Below are 24,524 nucleotides of genomic sequence, written 5' to 3' on the forward strand. Positions count from 1 at the left end.
CGGCTGCAAGGCATTCTGGGGCAGCATTTTCTCCTCTCCTTTCGGTTAGGGAGGTCCAGTGGTTCCTAAGCTAAAGGAGGTTATAAAGGAAGTTTGAAACCTCCTTTCCTATCATTCTAGAATTCGAACGGCACTTATCATGGCTGCCACTGATGGACTTCCGGGTAATTTCACTCGGTTAGGAAGGTTCCTAAGCTAAATGGACTATTCGAACGCAACCCGGGAAGCGAAGACCGACGGAGACTGGAAGTCCGGCTCACTAAAATGTCCGTGCAGAACAATACCCTAACCCATAGATCCGTGGGTATCACCACCATAGATACGTTATTTTCCCCTGTGCAATTCTCCATTTACTCAACAATAACACATAATTATCCTTGTGTTTATTTATTTGTTTGATTAATAAACACAAGTTGGAGTCCGTCAGGACCGAGGGTCGGAGCAGCTCATTTGCTTGACAGAATATTACACCCGGAAGTAAGTATTCTCTCCACTTCGCTTGACAAACCCCGTGATAGTCCTCAAGCTCTGTCAAGCATTGACAGCATCAAGCATTTTGCTTCTGCAGCCCGTGGAGAGGAACTAGGCTTGTTTGAGACAAGCGAGACCTGTGCAGACCTGCGCAGTTGCGATCAACGTCTTGCTAGTGCATTGCATGATGGTAATCCTACATCCAGGACATGATTAAACCGTACACCCCAGCACGTGCACTCCGCTCTGCATCAGCCAAACAGCTCGCTGCACCCGCACTGCAAGGGGCCAGGGCCGTGGGAAGTAGGGGTGCTGAGGGTGCTGCAGCACCCCCTGGTGGAGGACAGGGGAACTGCACTTCCACAAGATTAAATACAAATATAATAATAAAAAAAAAATGTTCAGCCTTGATGTAACAACATTCATAATTAAGTAAAGATAACACCGTTTTCACCCCGGTTAAATTTTCCATTTGCCCTGTACGATGGCCGCTGTAACTGATGAAAGTGGGGGATGTTGGCTTATCAGGCGCCCGCAGCTCACAGCCAGCGTGAGAGAGAGAGATAGAGAGAGGGGGTGCACCGGTACCGGCGGGGAATGTTGTTCTGCTGCGCTAACAGATATAAGAAGCTGTTTCTACAATAATGTGGAGGAGAGCTCTCCTGTCCGACTGAGAGGCTCAGTGAGGTAAAGGACTCTGAGGGTTTAGATAGTTCACTTTAGTCTAAGTTATCTCAGTGGGTCTCAAACGTTTTGATCACAATTTATGTAAACAAATATTTCCAAGGCACTCCTTTATAATTATTAGGATAAATAAAAACAGATTTGAAATCATTCCAATGTATACTATAGGACAGTAAACCAAAAATACTGTTTAAAACTGGAGATATTTAAAAATATGCATAAATAAATTAATGTTAACTGATAAAATAAGATATAAATGAACCACAAAAATAAAACAAGTTAGCCTACATTTATTTGTTATTGGCTATGGGTTATCGGATATGTTCACATACTTATTTGATTATTAAAAGGCAAACCGATCTTTTTCATATGGGTGTTTTAGAGTTGTATTCCCTAGATCAGTCTCTAGTAATTGGGCGCTCAAAGTGCACCAGATTGAAGCATTTTACTTTAAAAGGTTAAAAAAAATCTTCCCGGGGGGGCACCCCCGGACCCCCCTAGAGGATGTGAAGTCCACCCCCCAATTAAAACATATTCAGGCAATACTAAATACATTTGAAGCCTTTTTATATAAGCTGTCCACCATGTCAATACGTTTCTCTGTTTGTAGTGTATTGGTCTTTTGTAGAGGTTTTTCATTGCCATATAAAATCTTGCCTAGGGCAGCAAATTGGTGAAAACCGGCCCTGGTGTCATCCCCACAGCACCCCCCATTTGAAACATGTTCCCACGGTTATGAGGGGGACCCAAGTTCCCATCAGCAAAAACACGTGGGTTTGCTATCCTGGCTCCAAAATGGTGGAATGAGCTCCCCATTGAAATCAGGACAGCAGAAAGCTTACACATCTTCTTCAGACTGAAAACTCATCTCTTTGGACTCCACTTCCAGAGATAGAATTACTAACAAAGCACTTATATACTAATAAAGGACTGGCTTATCTAAAGCCAGTTGAGTAGCACTTGAAATGTTTGGCTCTATGAAACCTGATGAACTTAGATGATTCTGTTTTCTTCAAGGTTGTACTTTGTTGGTCGAACGCACTTACAGGACTGTCTCAGAAAATTAGAATATTGTGATAAAGTTCTTTATTTTCTGTAATGCAATTAAAAAAACAAAAATGTCATACATTCTGGATTCATTACAAATCAACTGAAATATTGCAAGCCTTTTATTATTTTAATATTGCTGATTATGGCATACAGCTTAAGAAAACTCAAATATCCTATCTCTAAATATTAGAATATCATGAAAAAGTATACTAGTAGGGTGTTCAACGAATCACTTGAATCTTCTAATTAACTCGAAACACCTGCAAGGGTTTCCTGAGCCTTGAAAAACACTCAGCTTGGTTCAGTAAACTAAATCACAAGTATGGGGAAGACTGCTGATCTGACTGCTGTCCAGAGGACCGTCATTGACACCCTCCATCAGGAGGGTAAGACACAAAAAGAAATGTCTCAAAGAGCAAGCTGTTCACAGAGTGCAGTTTCAAAGCACATCCACAAAAAGTCTGTTGGAAGGGGGAAATGTGGCAGGAAACGCTGCACAACCAAGAGAGATGACCGCAGCCTTAACAGCATTGTGAAGAAGAGTCGCTTCCAGAATTTGGGGGAGCTTCAAAGACAGTGGACTGAAGCTGGAGTCCAGGTATCAAAAGTCACTGTTCACAGACGTGTCCGGGAAATGGGCTACAATAGCCGTATTCCCATGGTCAAGCCACTTCTGAACTCAAGACAACGGAAGAGGCGTCTGACTTGGGCTAAGGAAAAGAAGCACTGGACAGTTGCACAGTGGTCCAAAGTCCTCTTTTCAGACGAAAGCAAGTTTTGTATTTCATTTGGAAGTCAAGGCGCCAGAGTCTGGAGAAAGGCTGGAGAGGAGCAAAATCCAAGTTGCTTGAAATCCAGTGTGAAGTTCCCACAGTCAGCGATGGTTTGGGGAGCCATGTCAGCTGCTGGTGTTGGTCCACTGTGTTTCATCAAGCCCAGAGTAAATGCAGCTGTGTACCAAGAGATTTTAGAGCACTACATGCTTCCGTCTGCTGAAAAGCTCTATGGAGATGAGGAATTCATTTTCCAGCATGATCTGGCACCTGCCCACAGTGCCAAAACCACCAGTAACTGGTGTACTGACCATGGCATTACTGTCCTCGATTGGCCTGCAAATTCCCCTGACCTGAACCCCATAGAGAATATGTGGGGTATTGTGAAGAAGAAGCTGAAAGACACCAGACCCAACAATGCTAATGAGCTAAAGGCCGCTATTGAAGCATCCTGGGCATCCATAACACCTCAGCAATGCCACAGGCTGATTGCCTCCATGCCACGCCGCATTGATGCAGTAATCCGTGCAAAAGGATTCCCAACCAAGTACTGAGTGCATTAATGGACATTTTCAAATGTTTGATTGTGTTTTGCTGTTATAAATCTTTTTTTTTTACTTGGTCTGAGGAACTATTCTAATTTTTTGAGATAGCATTTTTGAGTTTTCTTAAGCTGTATGCCATAATCAGCAATATTAAAATAATAAAAGGCTTGCAATATTTCAGTTGATTTGTAATGAATCCAGAATGTATGACATTTTTGTTTTTTTTATTGCATTACAGAAAATAAAGAACTTTATCACAATATTCTAATTTTCTGAGACAGTCCTGTATATTATTGAGCGATATATATTATACACACTGTTCTGCTTTATGCACTGACCTCAGCAGCTGTTCTCACTGTAAAACTCGCGCCACAATGAAAGCCGTTGTATAAAAAAAAAAATAGTGATTAGTGAGTAAACAAACCGTGAAAGGCACAAAGTCTGATGCACATTTGATCATCTTAAATAACTTATAATCACAACGGGAACAGTTTGCAGAGCTGTGCTTTGTTGACATAAGTCTCCGGAGAATACTTCAGTGTACCCTCGGTTATAGCTCCTCCAGAGACACTCCTCTCTCCTCTCTCCTCTAAATCAGTGTATCCTCAGTTACGGCTTCTCCAGACAGCCTCCTTGATAATCGATCCTCGACGAGCCTTTAGAGAAATTTGTTTTCCTTCGAGACGACGCGCCGACATCCGTTTCCGGGTCGCTGCCAGAGGACCTTGGAGTCTGGGACGCGAAAATTAGAGAAATTAAAAACGGCTCATTTCCCAGGACTCTCGCGCGTCTGCTTGACACCAGGACGACCGGCTGCCCTCCCCGACAGGCGCACGGACGCGAGGGCCCACTCATCACTGCGCGCACATGTGCGACCGCAGTTTGAATTCATGTTTTTATTCCTACATTTATTTATGCTTTTTTAAATGTATACTTATGACATGTTCCGACCTATATATAAGTGAGGGTCTGAGCTCTCTTAACTCCATCGTGTCACCGAGCCCGGGTACAGGAGGGGTAATATGGTTCTTAGTATACATCCATGGGTAATATGAGCATTGTGGTTCAATTGATCTGAATCGCTTCCTGAAGCAGTCACGTGGTATCGACAGGGAGCGAGGCTTCATTTGTCATCGATGACGTCACTGGCCCAAAATGATACAACCCTCGACATGCTTCACAAAAAGCTTCGGGGATTACTCGATGCACGCTCCGAAGCCTCAGCGCAATATGTAACATCACTAGCTAAAACCTCTTCCTGTGGTGAGTAGGGCAGAACCTGAATTTTTTGTATGCCATTTTTAACCTTCATTTAACTATTTATTTTATGTTCACCTGCTGCTGTTTTGTGCTTTTTTGTTTTGTTTTCATTGACTTAGTGTTGTTTGGTTGATTTAGTTTTGCATTTGTCTTACGCTTATACTTGACCTGTTTATCATTATTTAACCAACTGGGATCCTTTTTGTTAAACCTTGTTTCAGTTGTTTGTTTTATTTTAGTCAAGCTGAGCGCCGGTCATTGGGGGGGCTAGTCACCCTCACTGTTTGTTGTGGTGAAGATCACCGGGAAGCACGTGTGAGTGACCTGTTTGCTGTCTGTGGTTTGCTGTGACTGCACCTGGTGAGTATTTGGTTGCACCCTCGTGTCACGTGAAGTAGCCTGCCACCCCATTAACTGGCCTCAACCCACCTTAGTTTTGATTTGTTGTTCTTATGTATACTTTGAATGTTTTATTTTAGGTAACTGTTTTTAACATTTAATAAAGAAAATTTTAAATTGAATAGTTCTTGTGTTTATAACCCACTATTTTATCTTACAGTAACATTTCCCAAGTTTCTTTTTTCTTTAGATTACATTTAAATAAAAATGATTTTACTTTGAAACACGTCTCTGGAACAGCATCGTTCTTCAGTGCCCTACGCTGTACATATCCGGCATGAATCGCTGAAAGGTTTGGGAAGCTTTGTTTCGTGAAAGGCTGCAGAGGGTGTGGCCTCTGGGTTCCCCATGTCAGAGTATCCAGGAAGAAAATGAGAAATCTCCAACGAGGCGTTTTGGGGAGCTCTTTTCCTTGTTAGAGTTTTACTCCCTACAGGGTTTTTGACTCTGCAGACTGTTTACATGCATAAAAACCTTCATAACACACAAGCGGACGGGTAATAACCGGAAAAGCATGACAGGGGACCTTTAATGCACACAATCTTCATATGCTTACTGCACATATTTCTTGTTTCATATTTCATATCCTATAATTCATTCATAGCATTCTATTTCGATGTCAATTATTGATTTATTGTATTGCTCTTTAACTATATTTTATTATGGTGTCCTTAAAGATTTTTTGTTTTATATTTGGAGATTTCTTGTTTTATATTTTATGTCTGCACCATGACATCAAGTCAAATTCCTCGTATGTGTGAACCTAGCTGGCAATAAACCTGTTTCTGATTCTGATATATCCCAGACTTTAACATTTCGATCTCAAAATGAGCGTCAGATCAATTATCAGTGTACACAGCAGAAATGCTGGAAGTAATAATAGGATTACAGTGGGAGGTCAGAGGAGAGGTCAGACCAGAGAGGGTGGTGATATGCACAGATTCATATTCCATATTAAAAAGCATACAGTCAACAACAACTGTCAAAGAAGACATTCTCATAGAACTGAACCACAGCCTGTTAAGACTTCACAGAGACGGTATAGATCTGCAGTTCTGCTGGGTGCCTGCATGAGGGGGTGAAAGGGAACAAGTGTGCTGATAGATTAGCAAAAAGTGCACTACAAAAGGAAATAACATTACCAGTTCAACTTGGTAAAGGAGAAGGAAAAGCAGTCATTAAGAAGAAAGGGATGGAGATCTGGCAGAAAAGGTGGGAGGAAGACCAGAAAGGCAAAGAGTATCATACAGTTCAAAAGAGAATCACAATTAATATTTATAAAGAAAGAAACAGACGGGAGGAAATCATGATGGCTAGACTCAAACTGGATCACACAGCTTTGAATAGTACTCTGTATGTCATGCGGAAAAGTGACAGTGACAAGTGTGGGAACTGTGGAGAGTTAAGGAAGATGTAGAACATATCTTATTACATTGTGACATCTATAAAGCTGATAGAGAAAAACTAAAGGATTCAGTTTTAGAGGCAGAGAGGGAATGTATTTGGTATTCTGGGAACAGAAGGAGAAGGAGCTACCAGAAAGGCACTGTTTACCTTTCTGAGTGAAACTGGGGTAGGACAAATAATTAGGTTAGAATAGATCATGGATTGTTGTTTTGTTTTGTTTATTTTTCCTTATTTTGTTTTATTAGAGTTGGAATGACATGATGATACACACTCATAGTAGGTGGCGGTATGCAACTAAAAGCTTTTTGCGATCTGCCATTAAAAAAGAGAAGAAGGACAAATCATAACCGCTTTTATTTTGAAGTCCTCTACACCGGAAGTGATGGACCAGCTCTTTCTAACTGGGAACCAGATCGCGTCTCGTGAGTTCTCTCTCTACATCCATGGTTCTCTCTCGGTGTTCCTGAGGAAGTGTTTGTGAGCAGCTGATCCATCCATCCATCGTCTGTGTGTCTGGATGATCCTCTGACTTTGTGCTCTTTCTTCTGAAGCCTTTAGTTCGAACTCTAGAAGCTATCTTAGCATGCTAGCTTAGCATGCTAGCTGGTAACACGCTAGCAACAAAGAGTGGGAGAAACAGGAAGTGGTGATTTAGTAAACATGAGTGTTGTGCTGCTCTCGTTGGTGAAGCAGCGACTCACTGCGGCTGCTGAAGACATCTTTGTTCTGTTTGAAAGAACGATAGCAGAGTACGAGGAGGAACTGTCTCGTTCAAAACAGGAGAACGAGAGACACCGGAAACTACTGGACGCTGTTTTACAGCCTCAGCCTCAGATCCACAGAGCAGGTCTGTTCCCTCTTTATTAACTCTCTCTATTAACTCTCTTTTTATCCAGAGGTCTGTTTTTTTCTTCTTCTTCTTCTTCTTCTTCTTCGATGGGTTGATTGGCAAATGGGTACACTACCGCCACCTACTGGATTGGACTGTGGAGCAGTACATTGAAAAAAAGAGAAAATAAATGCCCAAAAATTATTAAAGTAAACCTAAAATTGTTTTTCTATAATTCCAGTTGTTTTTAAGAATTGTTTCAGCAGTTTAAAGACTTCCTCTGATGTCCCTAGCATATTCCCCACAGTGTTTGTCGGTTTCCAGTTTATTGCAATCTGTACAGAGTCCAGTGGTGTGCATGCCAATTCTGTGAGCAGGGGTGCAAACTTGTCACCTTTCGGCGAAATTCGCCATTTTGATTCCAAAATAGGTCGTTTGGGTGATTCATGTAGATCTGCAAAAATATATTTTTGGGGAATGGGGGGGGGGGGAGGTCTGGGACCCGGAGTAATCTGCGGCCTTGAGCAATATTATTTAAGGAATCGTTGAGCTAGCTAACTAGCATACATTGTCACTCTCTAGCTTTAGCCTTCGTTTTCTAATAGTTTTTTTTCATAGGCTACAAACAGATGTGGTATAAGTTAGGGCTGTGCAATTATTCATATTTTAATCAGAATTAGAATTTTGGCCTGCCACAATTATGAAACCAACATAATTGAAAAAACCGATTATTTTGCAGGTTGTGACAGTGCAACATATTTGATCTAATTTATTTTAGTCAATTTATTTTTATTTATAATATTTATATATGTTTAGTAGCTTGTTGAAGTGCGCTCAAATATGTGTTGATCTTGTATTGGTATTTATTATTTTGATATTATTATATAAATGTAACATTGGTTTTTCAGTTGAATTATACATTCAGGGTAATCAACAGTTAAAAAGATACTGTTCAAATTATTATTTATTTGTTTTCAAACTCAATAAATAATCGTATTTAATAATCGTGATATCAATTATTGACCAAAATAATCGTGATTATGATTTTTGCCATAATCAAGCAACCCTAGTATAAGTATAGATCTTGTACTTGAGTAAAAGTAGAAGTACTCAGATCTGGTACTTTAGTAAAACTTGAAGTAGGTCTTGTACTTGAGTAAAAGTAGAAGTACTCAGATCTTGTACTTGAGTAAAAGTAGAAGTACTCAGATCTTGTACTTGAGTAAAAGTAGAAGTACTCAGATCTTGTACTTGAGTAAAAGTAGAAGTACTCAGATCTTGTACTCAGAGTAAAAGTAGAAGTACCAGAGTGTGGTAAAAATCCTGCATTCAAAATGTTCGTCAAGTAAAAGTAGAAAAGTATTCTCATCAAAATATAGTGAAAGTAGCGACAGTGAAAGTAGTCATTGAGCAGATTGGTCCATTTCAGAATAATAGATATGATATGTTTTGTAATGATTGATCATGAAAGTGTTATCAAAGCTGGTAAAGGTGCAGCTAGTAGTGATGGGAATTACGGCTCTTTGAAGGGAGCCGGATCTTATGGCTCCGTTTCCTTTCCAGGAGCCGTTTTTTAAGGGGTCGAGTGGATTTATGGCAGGCAGTGAACCAACGATAAAAATAATGGCTCTCACCAAGTACGACTTGGTTCCCTTCATTCGTACCAAAAAGCCGTTCAAAATAATCGGATCGTTCGTGAATGTAACATCACTAGCAGCTAGTTTGAATGACTTTATATACTGCATGGGTAGCTTGTGAATTTACTCCAGGTGGAACTAAAGTCTGATTTAAGAGTTCATTATATTTCACCTCATTCATCCACATCTGTAAAGTAACTAAAGGTATTAAATACATGTAGTGGAGGAAAAGTACACCTTTTACCTCTGAATTGTAGAGGTGTAGAAGAATAAAGTAGCAACACATTGAAATACTTAAAGAGCATCTTGCAGGTTTTTATTTTTTCTACATTTATGCTTAAACTTGCTTGAAAATGACAATTAAAAAAAGTGAATGCAGGATTTGATATGTTTTAGAGACATAAGGGCAGGAATTCAGAGGGAAAGGAGCAATTTTGAGCTCTGCTTTTAAAAACGGCTTTTTTTTTTAAGGTCATACGTCAAACGCGCCATATTACATCACACAGGGGACACATCTCCGCTCTCTGACCGCGGGTATAGTTAGTAGTTGAGTTGGGTAGAGCGGTTGTGTTTTAGTGAGCTGGTATTTTTCGGTAGTTTTACATTTTATTTCACCATTTGTAATCATGGTGCAGTATTGTGTTTGTGCAGGTTGCACAAATACCAGCCTGTCAGGACATCGAGTCCACAGTAAAAAGGACCGGAGCTAGCGTTCGTTCCTGGGTGCGTTGTGCATCCACCTCCCTGCAGCACATACTCTCCACAGCTTTATCAGGAAACCGTATTACTTCTCTCTCCCCCCCCCCCCTTCGCTGCTCTCTCTCTCTCCTCTCCGGTACACGGCACCGTAAGACTTAGTGTGGAGTTTCATTAGGTAACGCTGTGGTGGCTGTACTGCTCCAGCCGTCTCCTTTGTGTTTGTTTGTTTCCCCCTGTCTGTGTTGTAAACTTGTGTGGGCGTGGTGGCTGTCACTCCTGGCTCCCGGCTCAACCTCCACTCACCTGCTGCAATCAGCTGTGCACCCTCCCCGACTACACACCTGCTTTCCATCAAGCCATTTACAACGGCATATCAACGGAGGCTCCACAACCTTTCTCCGCCAGATCGTCAAGTATCAGCCGTATCTCGCGTCTCTCCTCCGGTACACAGCACCGTAGTGTGGAGTTGCATTAGGTAACGCGAGATACGGCTGATACTTGCGCATTAGTTTCTGTTATGGATCAGTATCAACAGTCCTGCCAGTAACGTTACTATATTATCAATGCTACTTTAGTTATAGGCTGATATATGATGGCTAATAGGGCTGCCCCCGACCAAAGATTTTCCTGGTCGACCACTGGTCGTCAGGTAAGGCCACTGATCGACCAGTGGCGCGAATGAAAGCGCACGCAGAGACAAACCGCCTTTTTCGCGCAACCGGCAAGTAATTAAATTATGATTCTGAATGTGTTGGAAAAATCAACAAGGCGACTGTCTTAACATTTTGTTAATTTATTTCAACACAACACACCGTATAAAAACATCACAACTTATGAACTTTTAAAACCAACACAATAACTTTATAAAACAAACAAAAAACAGTCTTCTGTTAAAAAACTAAATTTAAACTATATTTTTCGTTTCTTATTAAACATATAAAATAAATATAAATTATATAAACAAACGAATAAATAAATATAGGCTCAAGCCAACTTAAATATTTAAATATCAGTGCAAAAGTAAACAGGCCTACAGAGAAGTATTCTCAACATGAAAATAAAACGTTCAGTTTTTTCCTGAGGTCGGAATGCAAACAAAAATTATAAATATACCGCAAAACTTAACTTAAACACTTCAGTTGAACGAACGAAGAACGAAAACTATAAACTACAAAACTATGGTGTTATATTAGGCTAGGCCACTACCTGACTTTCAGGGTTTCCCTCCGATCTTAGTCTTCTCATATTATGAGACAAGAACACGAGTTTGTCTGTGTTGTCCGGGAGAAGTGAGCTCCGTGTCTTGCTCACAATGAAGCCGGCTTTGGAAAATATGCGCTCCGATGGCGTGGATGTGGAAGGGATGGAGTGGATGCGCTTAGCTGCTCTGGCAAGCTTGGGATAGCGTTCCTCATTCATTTCCCACCAAATCAGTGGTCCCTTGGTTCGGTCCTCCAAGTATGTCTTCATTTCATTTTTCTCTTCTTCCGTCTGTTGATCTTCATCAAAGGCCATCAGCATTGATATGTCCTGCTGCTTTTCCCTTTGCCTCTTTGGTGTGGGCTCACTTTCCTCTGCGCCGCTGCTGTCCTCTCTCTGAGCAGTAGCTTCTTCTGCTGGAGATAAACTCTCAGCCAGATCCCACACCGTTGTGTATATGCATCGTCCCGTTTCTCTGCACCGAGGAATGACAAGCTCTTGAACCGTGGGTCAAGGACTGCAGCTTGAATATATATGCTTTTTATTAAGGCTAGAGCCGCAGAGCGTCCATCTTTTAATGGCTTGAAAGGTACTTACATGTTTCAGGTGATAAGTCATGTTTGTAGTTGATGAATGATAGGAGAATATTTGCATATCACCTTCTTCGGGTTGTCTGTTACTTTTTCGAAATGCTCCCAAGCTCTTGATTTTACGCCTGACATGGTTAAAACTATCAGCTTATCTGACGTGAAAACAAGTGACTCACTGTCACCTCCTGTTTCCCGTTTTTTTTTTTTTTCTCAATCTTTTTTTTTTTTTTTTTTGGCGACCAACGACCAATTAAATCTTGACCGACCAAAGACTCTTTGGCCGACTAACCTTTGGTCGACTAATCGGGGGGCAGCCCTAATGGCTAACTTCACAATGTTGTGATGTGACGTTAGCTAACATTCTGTAGCTAACGCCGGTCACTCACCAAGATAGCTGCCCAGTTCTCCACTGGTTCTCCACACACCACAGCTCAATTTCTCTCCGATGGCCGTTATTTCTTCTAATCCTTGGCTGCTCCTGGTCTCTTGGACGGCTAACAGGCTCATAATTATAAGGCTGTGGTCCGTCATATGCATTCGAATATTCATGTTCAACTTCTTCGGTGTCTCCTTTGTCGAAACTAGCATTGGGATCCATGTTTATTAATACGTTACACCGGCCGCTCTCCCCCTTGTGTCCCCCGTGTTACGTCACACGCGGGAGGTCACGTGCCGAGGCTTTTTTATGCGGAAGTGAACATTTCTTACAAAAACGACGCCAGATGTCACTGTAGTGTATATTTCTGTATATTTTTTGGAAAATCTTGTGTATTCCTCATTTTCCTACACATTTATTCACAGGTGTCTTTAACCTGGAAGTTGCTCTTTAAAAAAAGTACAAGTATCTCAAAATTGTACTCAAGTATAGTACTATGAACTTAGTTACTTTAAACCAGTGGCTATAAAGATAGAAAGACTAAGCCTTGCACAGAGGCATGAAAATATATTTTCAAAATGCTCAACAGTGCTGCCAAAATCATAAACTGACTGCTACACACTTAAAATAAATGCTTTATATAATTCTATTAGATGTGGCGTTTCTGTTATTATTAGGGTTGTCAGTCGAATAAAATAGTTAAACGCGATTAATCGCAAATTAATCGCAATTTTTTTATCTGTTCTAAATGTACCTTAGAGGAATATTTTTCAAGTTTTTAATACTCTTATCAACATGAGTGGACAAATATGCTTTACGCAAATGTTTATTATCATTTGAACAATGACAAATATTCTCATGAATATTAAACACAACAACCTGAACATTACAAATATTCGCCTCAATTCAATCTCTGTGTGTGTGTGTGTGTGTGTGTGTGTGTGTGTGTGTGTGTGTGTGTGTGTGTGTGTGTGTGTGTGTGTGTGTGTGTGTGTGTGTGTGTGTGTGTGTGTGTGTGTGTGTGTGTGTGTGTGTGTGTGTGTGTGTGTGTGTGTGTGTGTGTGTGTGTGTGTGTGTGTGTGTGTGTGTGTGTGTGTGTGTGTGTGTGTGTGTGTGTGTGTGTGTGTGTGTGTGTGTGTGTGTGTGTGTGTGTGTGTGTGTGTGTGTGATGGATCGTTGGAGCTATGTGCAACTCAAGGCATATGCTCGAACGAGAGCTGCCTGGTCGCTGCAATCATGTTGAGCGCACTATCTGTGCTGACTTTTCCCACAATGTCCCACTGTCTGGCTACCTGCATAAAGTCAAGTGCTCGGCGCAGTTGTTGGCGAAATGTCGCTCTTCTGTTTTCATTTAAACAGCTCCTTATATCCGTTAGCGCAGCTAGCTAGCACCAGATGCTAACAACAACGACAATACACGTAAGGTCTCTCTCTCGCACCACACATACACACACCCTCCCGGTCCTCCCGATGGCTAGTCGGTGCCTGCCGGTGAGCGTGGAAGTGTGGTCTGCCGCAAGCGGACGGCAGGAGCGGGGCTGTCAGCATAAGCTTGTAGATGGTATTTTAAACTCGATGCGCTCTGAAACTATGGGGTGGCCGAGGACAAAAAATACACGCGTTAATCGCGTTAAAATAATTAGTGGCGTTAATTTTTTTTTGCGTCATTAACGCGTTAACTTGACAGCCCTAGTTATTATTAACACTGCTGCTTTGGTTGTTCTGACTGCTAAAATCCTCTGTTATTCCTCATTTTAAAGCCGATATTCCGTGGGGTCGGGGGGCTCGGATCCTTGTCACCTTTTTCATACCTAATGAGTTTGCATCCCTGTGTGAGTGTCTGGTTTAATCCTGTGTATCCTTAACCGTGTAATGACCTTCGCTTCCCGTGGGCTCCTGCTTCGTCGACTTTTACCCCTACATGTTTCTGGATTCTGTAGAGATGCCTTCCTGTATCGCTGACATTACAGTATTTTTGCCAAGTGTTCATTAAATGAACATTAATAATGGTTTTAACCTCTGTTTTACTTAATTGTTGACTGTCTTTTTAACGATAGTTTAGCTCATTTGTAGGGGTGCACCGAATGGGAAATTATTGGCCGATACCAAAAATAGGAAACAGTTGGCCGAATGCCGAAAGGCCGAAAATGATTAATAGAAATATATATATATATATATATATAGAAATATATATATATATATATATATATATATATATATATATATATATATATATATATATATATATATATATATAGAAATATATATATATATATATATATATATATATATATAATGTATACATTTTTTACCAATGTTGTTCAGCTACCTGATTATGGAAAAAGACATGATTATGGCAAAACTTCACTTAAATAATAATCACTATTATGGGTCCATAAAACATTTATTCAGCCCTTCTGAATGCATACAGTACATTTATTCCAAGTCAAGTGCATTTTCTTTTCTCTGTAGGATAACTAGAACAAAGTGCATTCAGAACAAAGCCAAGGTGCTTTAAAACCGCATAAACATCTAGGCCAGTAGGCCTACACCAAAATAGTGTAAATAAAGACTGTAACAGCCAGGCCTTCAACAACAACAAATGCACCTATAAGTTTGGTAAGCTAACGTGTTGTTGTGATGACGTAATCAAAACGCGGCGACACACACGGCGCGTGACCATGCTCGCGGCTGGCTCACAGCCAACATGTCTGCCGCTTGGAGATGTTTAAAAATATCAGAGAGAGAGGCGCGGATTGCGATTTGTAAAACGTGTTCAGCTGACATTTCTCGAGGGGGTGTAACTGCAAAGACTTTCACCACTTCGGGATTACTCCACCACTTGAAATCAAAACACCCGGACAAATATGCGGAGTATGATCAACGTAACCCTGTTCTCTGACATTCGGTGATATTTTTCGGCCGAAAGGGCCTTTTTAACCATTTTCGGCCGATAAACTTCGGTGGCCGAATATTCGGTGCATCCCTAATAATTTGTCTACTTCCTTATTCGCTTCTACCACAAAATGAGCAGGAACTCAAAGGAAGGACATTTCAAGTCCCCTACATCTTAACCCAGCATACCGACCTCCCAGATTTCAAGCCTCACAGAGCTGCTAGGCTGTCAGATGCTACAAGAACTCTGGGTTGGTTGTTCTCTTCAACCCAAATTTCAGTGCTAGCCATATTCCCACTAATTCTGCAGTGAATACTGAGAGATGATCTGAGAGTCTCTTTGTTACTGCTACTTCACATTGAGGGATAAAGAATGCCTATACGCCCACTCTCTGGGTCTTTTGAGCCACCCGTGAAGATAATCACTTTATTTTTGTGTTGGTCAATATGTTTTTGTGCAATTATTCCAACTGGTGTTTGATTTGGTTTCTTTTTTTGTTTAAAGGTCCAATGTCATGCTTTTCCGGTTATTACCCGTCCCCTTTTGTGTTATGGAGGTTTTTATGCATGGAAACGGTCTGCAGAGTCACAAACCCTGAAAGTACACCCTGTAGCGTAATTGCACAGTATACATCTATTTTAGTATACCTCAACAATGGAATTAAGATCAGTAGAAATGGCCACGACATGGGACCTTTAAGCTGCAGACTTGTGTCGATTGCTGGCACATTAAATCTCCACGGAGGTATAGGCGATGATGGAACAGTGGGACTGACTTATAACCCGCACAGAGATTCATTTAGCGCTAGAGCATTTCCTATCCACCCAAAGCTGTTAGTTGTGGAATTATTATATTCCCAACACTCCAGTACGATTGCCAATGCAAAGATGGCTAATGACACCATTTTCGGACACTGGGAGACTGACCAATGAACAGCACACCTACAATTAAAGGCTGAGCAGTGCACGGTCGGTTGTTGAGATGGCGTTTGGAAGGCTAAAAGGAAGATGGAGGTGCCTCCTAAAAAGGAACGACTGCGAAATAATGACAGTGACTTGCTGTGTACTACACAACATATGTGAGGAACATAGCGACAACTTCACTGACGATGGCCATGAACTTGTGTAGGACCAACCCGCTTTACACCCCTTACCAGATAATGGTAGACAAGAAGGAGCTGATGTTAGATCTGCATTGATGGACTATTTCAACATGGGGGACCACTAATATTACTGCAGTTAAACCTAATCTATTTTGTATCATGCCTCTTTTTTTTTACAATAAAATCACTGGATCAGACTTGAATTGTGTTTTTATTTTGTATACAAATCACAGAATCTAGATACAAACAGGTATGAACAATATTCTTATAAAAAAAGTGCATACCCAAACGATTTAGAGTATACTCTTAACTCAAATACACAGTGAGCCAAAATAAAAAAAATGTTTATTGCAAAACGTATTGAAATGAACCTATTGCACATATTAAACCTGGAACTAACAAAGCTTAAATTATTGCCTATAAAAACATTACACATTAAATCAGTTGCATTCATTTCTTATGGCTCTATCTGCAGCTTTTCCGGAGTCATTTTTTCTGTGGTCTTATTAAAAAAAAAAAGCATTGACTGGCTGTTCTGCTTGATTCTGGTGAAAACTCGTAGGAACTCAGAATTGGCCCCATGCACCTCCTGAAGCATCGCCTGGCCCTGCTCCTTAAGCATCGCCTGGCCCTGCTCCTTAAGCATCGCCTGGCCCTGCTCCTTAAGCATCGCCTGAAGCCTTTCCTCCCTGTCGTCACTTTTCTCCAGATACTCCAGAAGAACATGCTCTCGTCTGACCCTGCTCCAGTAGCCTTTCCTCCCTCACGTCACTTTTCTCCATATACATCAGAAGGCCAGATGATGAATCCCGCTTCCTTTTAACTACAAAAGGGAAAAATAAAGTCAACACAGTATTCATGGCATTTTATGAGATGTATATTATATACTGTGTAATGAAATGTTGTATTGTTATTATGGCTGTGGTTGCATAACTTGAACAACTACTACAATGACTATGCCATGATACATGCACACAACAGGGAACAGTATTACTATTATGACCACTGTAAACCTTTGTTTGTGTCGGCCCACTGGCTGGATTCGGTTCACCAGAGATTCCTGGGAAGAGCTGCTTGTGGGGAAAGGAGACTCTTGCATCCGCACTGGCGAGCTACACGCCGACGGCAGTGGTGGTTCCGACACCGTATGCTCCAAACCAGATATTTCTGTCAACACAATATAAACACAATGAATCATAAATCGTTAGTGAGAAGAAAGAAGATACATTGGAGGCGTTAGCTGTCTTTGCCATGGGGATACCTTTGTTTATTATTGTTAGCATTAGCATGCTAGCGCTATTATTGGTTTGGATGCACATCCGGTAGCTGTAGTAGGTCAACTTTAGCTTTATTGCCAGGTCTGTCTATAGCTACATGGTTTAGTTTATGTTGTAAAACGAAAAGTCACGAATAAAACAAATGGGTAATGCATAACTCACCGGCATCAAATGAGCTCCGCACATTCAACGAGTCGTCGCAACATAACCGACGCGACTGAAAGCGAGTTCACCGTGGATCCAAAACCACTCGTCGGTCTGTCCCCGAGGACCGAGTCTAGCAAGGCATAATGTGGACTTGTTTTCAGACGACCGCTACCACTCTGTCCGAGTTCTCTCTTTTGGTCCCGATGGTCCTTCTTGATTTTTTTTTATTTGTTGCCAATCTGTTCCACGGTACGGTAAAAACCAGCAGTTGCCATCTCTTTCTGCAATAGTTGGAGAATTGCTTTGGACCGCGTGCTCCCCTCCAGCTTCCTCTGTACCTCTTCGGAAGACCAGATTCCCAGTAGGTAGCTGGTCTCTTCAGTGGACCACTGCTGCTTGTTAAGTTTCTCCATCGTTGTGTACAAACTGGATAAAGCGCTGGATTTTTGTTGTTGTTCAGGAGTTGATCCCGCCCCTGCACCTGCCCCCGCCTCGACGTATGCGGTGCTTTTGCTCAAGCCGGACACTTTTTTGGTGTTTGAAACTAACCGGATTCCGGAGCTTAGAGGCTGCTCCGCTGCGGTGTGTACAGGAAAACCTGTTGCTTTTCAAGCTCCAGCTCCGAACCGGCCCTGAAACACTGTCGGTGTGAATGAGGTACTAGAAGAAGGCAGAAAATTCACCAATGTCTGAAAAAAGTGCCGATTCTGGGGATATGTGATATTGTCTGCTGCATTATGAGGTTCAGCTGATGCGCATAGCAGTGCACATAGTGTGCATTCCTGTAGACATCCATTACCTTACGCTGCACTCCGCCTGTGGCTCCCCTCATTACAGAAGCCCCGTCGTAAGCATGGGCTTTGGCCTTTTGTCCATTTGGGAGTATGGTGCTTAGCCTCTCCAGAAGCGCTGTAGCGATTGTTTCAGCAGTTGAGTTCTGGATAGTAATCAACTCAAAAAAACTCTCTTGTATTACACTTTTAGCGCTGATGTAGCGTAGCACCAGCACCAGCTGGCAGTAGGTGGAGACGTCCGTCGGCTCGAATGGCGATAAAATCAGCGCAGAATGTAATTCCTCAGCACTTACAACATGCTGTTGTACAACAGCTCGTTTTGTACCGTCTTTGAAGTGCCTTTTAAAAATTGTAGCGGTCTTCAGGTGCTCCTCCAGCACGGTGTCCAGGGAGGAAACAAAATCCACCAATCCCCTGAAAATACCAGGGTTGACTAAAGAGTGTCTCGTCATGCCCACGCACAGCCAAAGCCCTACAAAACGTCATTATTTTGGATAAAATATGCAATTTTTTATCCATGTAATCATTATGTTTCCTCACGTCCTCTGGCCGTAGTCCAGCTGCATAGCAATGTTCACTCTGCCTAGCGTGACTAGCTTCATAGCATTGTCCATGTGTGCTCTGGTGTTCCCATGCTCCCTCACTTTCTCAGACAGGTGCTTCATATCCCTCACTCCAGTTGTTGTCCATGTTGCATCTGTCACCGTTGTTTTAAAAACCAAGCAAGGAAGGCACAATAAGGCATTACCATGACTGCATCCAGCCAGGCTTCTGGTGTACCAGCTACGAGAGAAGCATTGCACATACGGCTTCCATTTGTCACTTGCCTGCTGTTTGATAGCAATATCAGGTTGATCTGCTCTTTCACCGGAAGTTTGTCCGCCAAACTTCTTCTCTCAAACATAACAGTCATAAAACATGTTTTATTTTCCTGCGATTCTTTTTTCTGTCTCTTTTCATGCACCACATATACTAAAGCAAATTCCTCGTATGTGTAAACCTACCTTTTAAATATGACCGATTCTGAATGTGATAAATATGTGTTTCCTGTTTCCTGCAGACGTCCAGCAGCTGGTGGTGGTTAAAGAAGAGGTTCCCCCTGAGCAGCAGAATTGGAGCTCCAGTCTGGACCAGGAGGACCCAGAGCCCCCCCAACACATTAAAGAGGAACAGGAGGAACACTGGAGCAGTCAGGAGGGAGAGCAGCTTCAAGGGCTGGAGGAGGCTGATATCACCAAGTCCACATTCAATCCTGACCCTGTCAAGAGTGAAGATGATGAAGAGAAACCTCAGTCCTCTCAGCTTCATCAAAGACAAACTGAAAACCTGGAAACAGAAGCTGATGGAGAGGACTATGGAGGACCAGAACCAGCCAGGAGCTCAGATCCAGAGAGACATCTACAACCAGAGACTGAGGACAACCCTGGAGACTCTTCTGAACCAAACACTGAAGACAGGGCTGATTGGAAGGAGACCAGAGAACCAGGTTCAAACTCTCAGAGAAATAAACAAGACGCTGTCAGTGATTCAAGACGTAATTCAGGAGAGAAACCATTCAGCTGCTCAGTCTGTAAGAAATATTTTGCAAAGAGTAGACATTTAAAGGACCACATGAGAATCCATACTGGAGAGAAAGCATTCAGCTGCTCAGTCTGTGAGAAATCATTTGCATGGAAAGGATACTTAAATCTGCACCTGAGAATCCACACAGGAGAGAAACCATTCAGCTGCTCAGTCTGTAAGAAATCTTTTGCAGTGAGAGGAAGTTTAAAGGACCATATTAGAATCCACACAGGGGAGAAACCATACAGCTGCAGTTTTTGTGACAAAAGATTCACCTGGAGTCGTCAGGTCAAAAGACATAAGTGTGTTGGTCGTCAGTCCTCACAGCTTCATCAAACTCAAAGTGAGGAGAACAGAGAGGCAGAGCCTCCAACCAGCAGCTCAGCTGAACACATGGAAACAGAAGCTGATGGAGAGTACTGTGGATGACCAGAACCAGCCAGGAACTCAGATCCAGAGAGACATTTACAACCAGAGACTGAGGACAACCCTGGAGATTCTTCAGAACCTGAAATGTTCCAAGTCAAACTGCATGTGCAACAAAAAAAGTGGACAATTAATTAGTCCTACAACAATTCACATGAGAAAAATCTGTCCGACTGTATAAAGTCTGTTTGACAATATTCATACATGACTTCATCTAAACTCCTTCTTTATCAACAGAAATTTTGAATATGGTTAATGTTTTTGTCATACTACTTTTCTGATTTATACTATAACCACTGACTGATTAATCTGCAGAGTAGTTTCTCTAATAATCAGTTTGGTTAATGAAATGTTGTGACTTGAAACTTCCATTGGGATGTTTTTGATAGTTCCTGTTGAGTTATCAGTCTGTTCTGGTCTAAAAGAAGAACTAATGACTTATTGATATAGAGAATATTTACCATGTTTTCAGTTTTATTCTGTTCTGTTTTGTTTATATTATCAAACCAAACACCTGCTACTATTAGATCCCTTGCATCTTTGGGTTTGTTTAAGCATGCGTTATCATCTCACTTTCACCTGGTCTGCTCTTGTTATCTATATCTGTTAGACACTACTGTCTATCAAACTGTAATGATTGTATGTATTACTTCATGAATTTTACTTAACAGACTGTACGTGGTTTGTCATGTTTTGCTTTCTGTTATACTTTTTCATTTAAGTCTGTAAGTTGTTGCTTTTGTTGGGACCCCCTTGAAAACAAGATGCTGCATCTCAAGGGGTTTATCCTAATAAATACATTTCTATATAAAATAAAAATGTCTTTAAAACAGACTCACATTCCTGCGTAATGTTTGTGTTTTGCAGCAGATTACAAACAGCTCATTTGGAGTTCAGATGGAATTTTAGTATTATTCCTGCTTTTTGAAACTGTAGTACGGGCTCATGTGTTTCATTGTTGGTGTTCTGTTAAATGGAAATTGAAGTCCTTTCACCTCCGTTGAATCAGTGTGGAAGCAGAAATAAAATGCGGAATTGTAACTCGTATTCTTGCTTTTTATACCCGTCTTAATCTACATACATACACATAAACTTTATTAAAAGTAACCTTTTTCCAATATAAGTGTAAAATAAGTATTTTAAATATTTGAGATAACAGGTGCTCTGTTCGTTTAGAAATAATGTACGACACTCCAGGAATAGAGGGGGAGAGAAACAAATGCCATTTGGAGCTATTTGTGAAATCTACTGGTGGAAATATACATTTATTAAATTAATACATGTTTACTTTGTTGTTGTTTAGCCTTTCTGAGTCTATAACATGGTTAAGGTTACAAATAACATTTTGGAATACAAATCCCGCTTTGTTTTACAACCTCCTTAGGCTTCTCAATCACGATAATTAAACTGGAATAAATACGATATTGATAAAGTGAAAATATGATTTCATGTTCATTGTTTAGAGTTATTCTAAGGCTTTACTCATTGGGAACTCGGTATGAGAAAGAGCACACAGTTGAGATTTCCTATCTGCATGCTATATTTCTCACAGGCTCCGCCCTCTACTGGACTCTATGGGTACTCCCCTTGATCCTATTCATGCACGCATTCCTTCACATAGGCTGCAGTCGAATATTCCATTTAGCTGAGGAACCTTCCTAACCGAGTGAAATGACCCGGAAGTCCCTCAGTGGCAGCCATGATAAGTGCCGTTCGAATTCTGTAGTCAGGGGTCGGCAACAGGCGGACCGCGGTCCGGATCCGGACCCAGATGCCGACCTATACGGACCCGGACCTATAATCAATACATTAATCGGGGATTTTTCGACACCTCCCGCTTTTTTAACGCTGATTTGGTGAGTTGTGTAATTCGTGGAGAACCGAAGAGTTTTCGTTTTTGGGGGGGGGGGGGGGGGGAGAGTCCTCACTTCACAAAAAAGAAGAAGAAATCTAGACCGCAAAAATAATTAAACGAGGAGTAGCCTACCTGTTTTTCCTGGCCAAGGACAGGTTCCTTGAACACAACACGAGCGTAACCCCTAGATTCTACCGGGTTCGTCTGCGGCGCGTTACGGCTCAGCAGCGTCCCAGAAGCGCCTCGGCGCAGGGCTCCTCTAAAATTAGGATGAATCCTATTTTTGATGCGGCGCAGCCGTAACATAACCCCTAGATTCCACCGGGTCCGTCTGCGGCACGTTACGGCTGCGCCGCGGTATTGATCCGGCCTCCTCCGGCGTCATACCCTACCGGACGAGTTTCAGAAGCATTTCAGAAGCGGAGCGTCTTGCCTGCCTGCTCGTAGTTTTTGTTGATTTGGGCATATTTCCTGGACAGGCTACTTTGTACAGACAAAGTTAATGATAATTATAATATCCCAGTTATAAACGACATGAATCAAAGATGTCTGTATTTTAGTGGTAAAAAAATGCATTTATCATCACAATTATTCTATATATAATGTACACAGTGCCTGTAAAGAATCCTGGCATTTCTCCTCCTACTTGAAAGACTACGGAGGGATAGGGTCTTCAAAATTAGTTTGTGTGTGTATATATATATATATATATGTATATATATATACATATGCTATATAGTACTACTATACTATATGCTATAATGCAGCCCCAACAACAGCCTCTGATCATCAACAGACTCCATGCAATGCTTCATCAGATGCATATATTAGATAATAATCTCTATCTCACTACTCACACATCTAAATCTACTTTCAGCATGGATACATGTTCAGAAAATACATCCATTGTTTGTTCTATATGCTTCTTGAAATCCTAAAAAACATATTCTCTTTCTAGAACAGATTACAAACCGCCTGAAAATGGTACAAACAAGTGGCAACATGCTTGACGGAGGTGTTGCGCTGGGCCATATCATGCAATCGAAAGTAGTACCCCCCCCCCCCCTCCTCCACTGAAATAGCGTTACAATCAAGTGCCTTTAAAGAAAATGTATTCAGACTAAAGTATTTTATTTTCAAAAATGTTTAAGGTTTTGCGTACATAAAAAGTGTATCTTACAGTTCCTTTGTGAGAGAATTACACACAAATATGCCCAGTGTCAGTAAAAAGTGTTACAATCACAAACTTGCCTTTTAGAGAAACAGTCTTTAAGAAAAAATATAATCAGACAATGTACTTCATTTTCTAGTTTTGAGGTTTTGCATACCTCAAAGTGTGTCTAAAAGTATCTTGGCAAGAGAAAAAAAGCCAAAATCTGCCTAGGCCATTAAAAAGAAACCGAATTCCTTCTAAAGTACTTCATATTCTACCAGTTGTTAAGTGTTGCATACATCAAAGTGTATCTAAAAGTATCTTAGTAACACAAGAAAAGAGAAAAACAAAAAGCCAAAAATCTGCCTAATGTCAGTAAATAACAACCAGTGGTTTACTCCGTTACCTTAAAGACTTGATTTAAAAATACTGCTGCTGGTTTATAAAGCTTTGAATGGTTTAGGCCCAAAATAAATGTCTAACCTACTGCTACAGTATGAACCATCCAGATCTCTCAGGTCTTCAGGGACTGGTCTGCTTTCTGTCCCCAGTCAGAACTAAACATGGAAAAGCAGCGTTCAGTTATTATTAGGGCCGGGACTTTAACGCGTTAATTAAGATTAATTAATTACACAAAAATTAACCCGTTAAAAAAATTAACGCATTTTAATCGCACTTATTTTTGCACCGCGGAATGTTTCTCACTGGATGAGTTTCAGGGGTACCGATTATACTGGAGCACCAACTAACGTTCATGACTTCAGACAACAACAAACCACAGTGAACAATAGTCAAACATGAACGAAGAAGCTGATGAGACCGCTTTGGTTGGCCCCGTGGATGGGACATTTTGTTTTAAAAACGGACGGATGGAAGCGTCAATAAGAGCACGGTTGTTTGCAAATTATGCAAAAAGGAATTTGCATTTCACCGCAGCACAACAAGCCTCAAGTATCACCTCAATGCAAAACCTATAGCAGCTAGCGTGGAAGCTAGCGTGGACGTTAGCCCGACTCGGAGTACAAGGACCCACACCCAATTCGCGTTGATCAAACAGTGGCCTATGCAACTGAGAGATTTTATTTTTCATCAGGATATTGGAAGAATAGGAGGGATTGAGGTCAATCACTGGCACTTTTTTATTTTATTTTAAATGGTACACTTTATGTTGAACTATTTATTACGTTGTTGGTGCAACTGGCACTTTATGTTGAACTGTTTATTGTTTTGGCCAAGGTTATTGAGAGAGTTGGACTGAAATGTATTAGATTTTTTAAATCAACTGTTGGTAAATCAACAAAGTCTGTTATGGCCTCTGAAGCAACAGAGAGATGTTTTCTAATAGTCAGGGTTTCCAATGTTCTGAATGTACTTGAAAGTATTGTGTTTTA

At 41.2% G+C, this 24,524-nt stretch overlaps 1 protein-coding gene across 1 annotated transcript in view; it reads left to right on the forward strand.

The window, feature by feature from the left end:
* Positions 1-20,959, forward strand: part of LOC307027944 (uncharacterized protein) — a gene marked incomplete at its 5' end in the record, with an annotated part of 249,562 nt that extends 228,603 nt beyond the window's left edge. Inside the window, one exon of the mRNA XM_079662638.1 lies at positions 19,197-20,959. Within this exon, the coding sequence (XP_079518764.1) occupies positions 19,197-20,128 (932 nt within the window). The 3' untranslated portion in view covers positions 20,129-20,959. The remainder of the gene's footprint in view (positions 1-19,196) is intronic.
* Positions 20,960-24,524: the final 3,565 nt, after the last annotated feature.

Source organism: Notothenia rossii (genome assembly GCF_949606895.1).
Source record: "Notothenia rossii genome assembly, chromosome: 2".
In the NCBI taxonomy this organism is placed as follows: domain Eukaryota; kingdom Metazoa; phylum Chordata; class Actinopteri; order Perciformes; family Nototheniidae; genus Notothenia; species Notothenia rossii.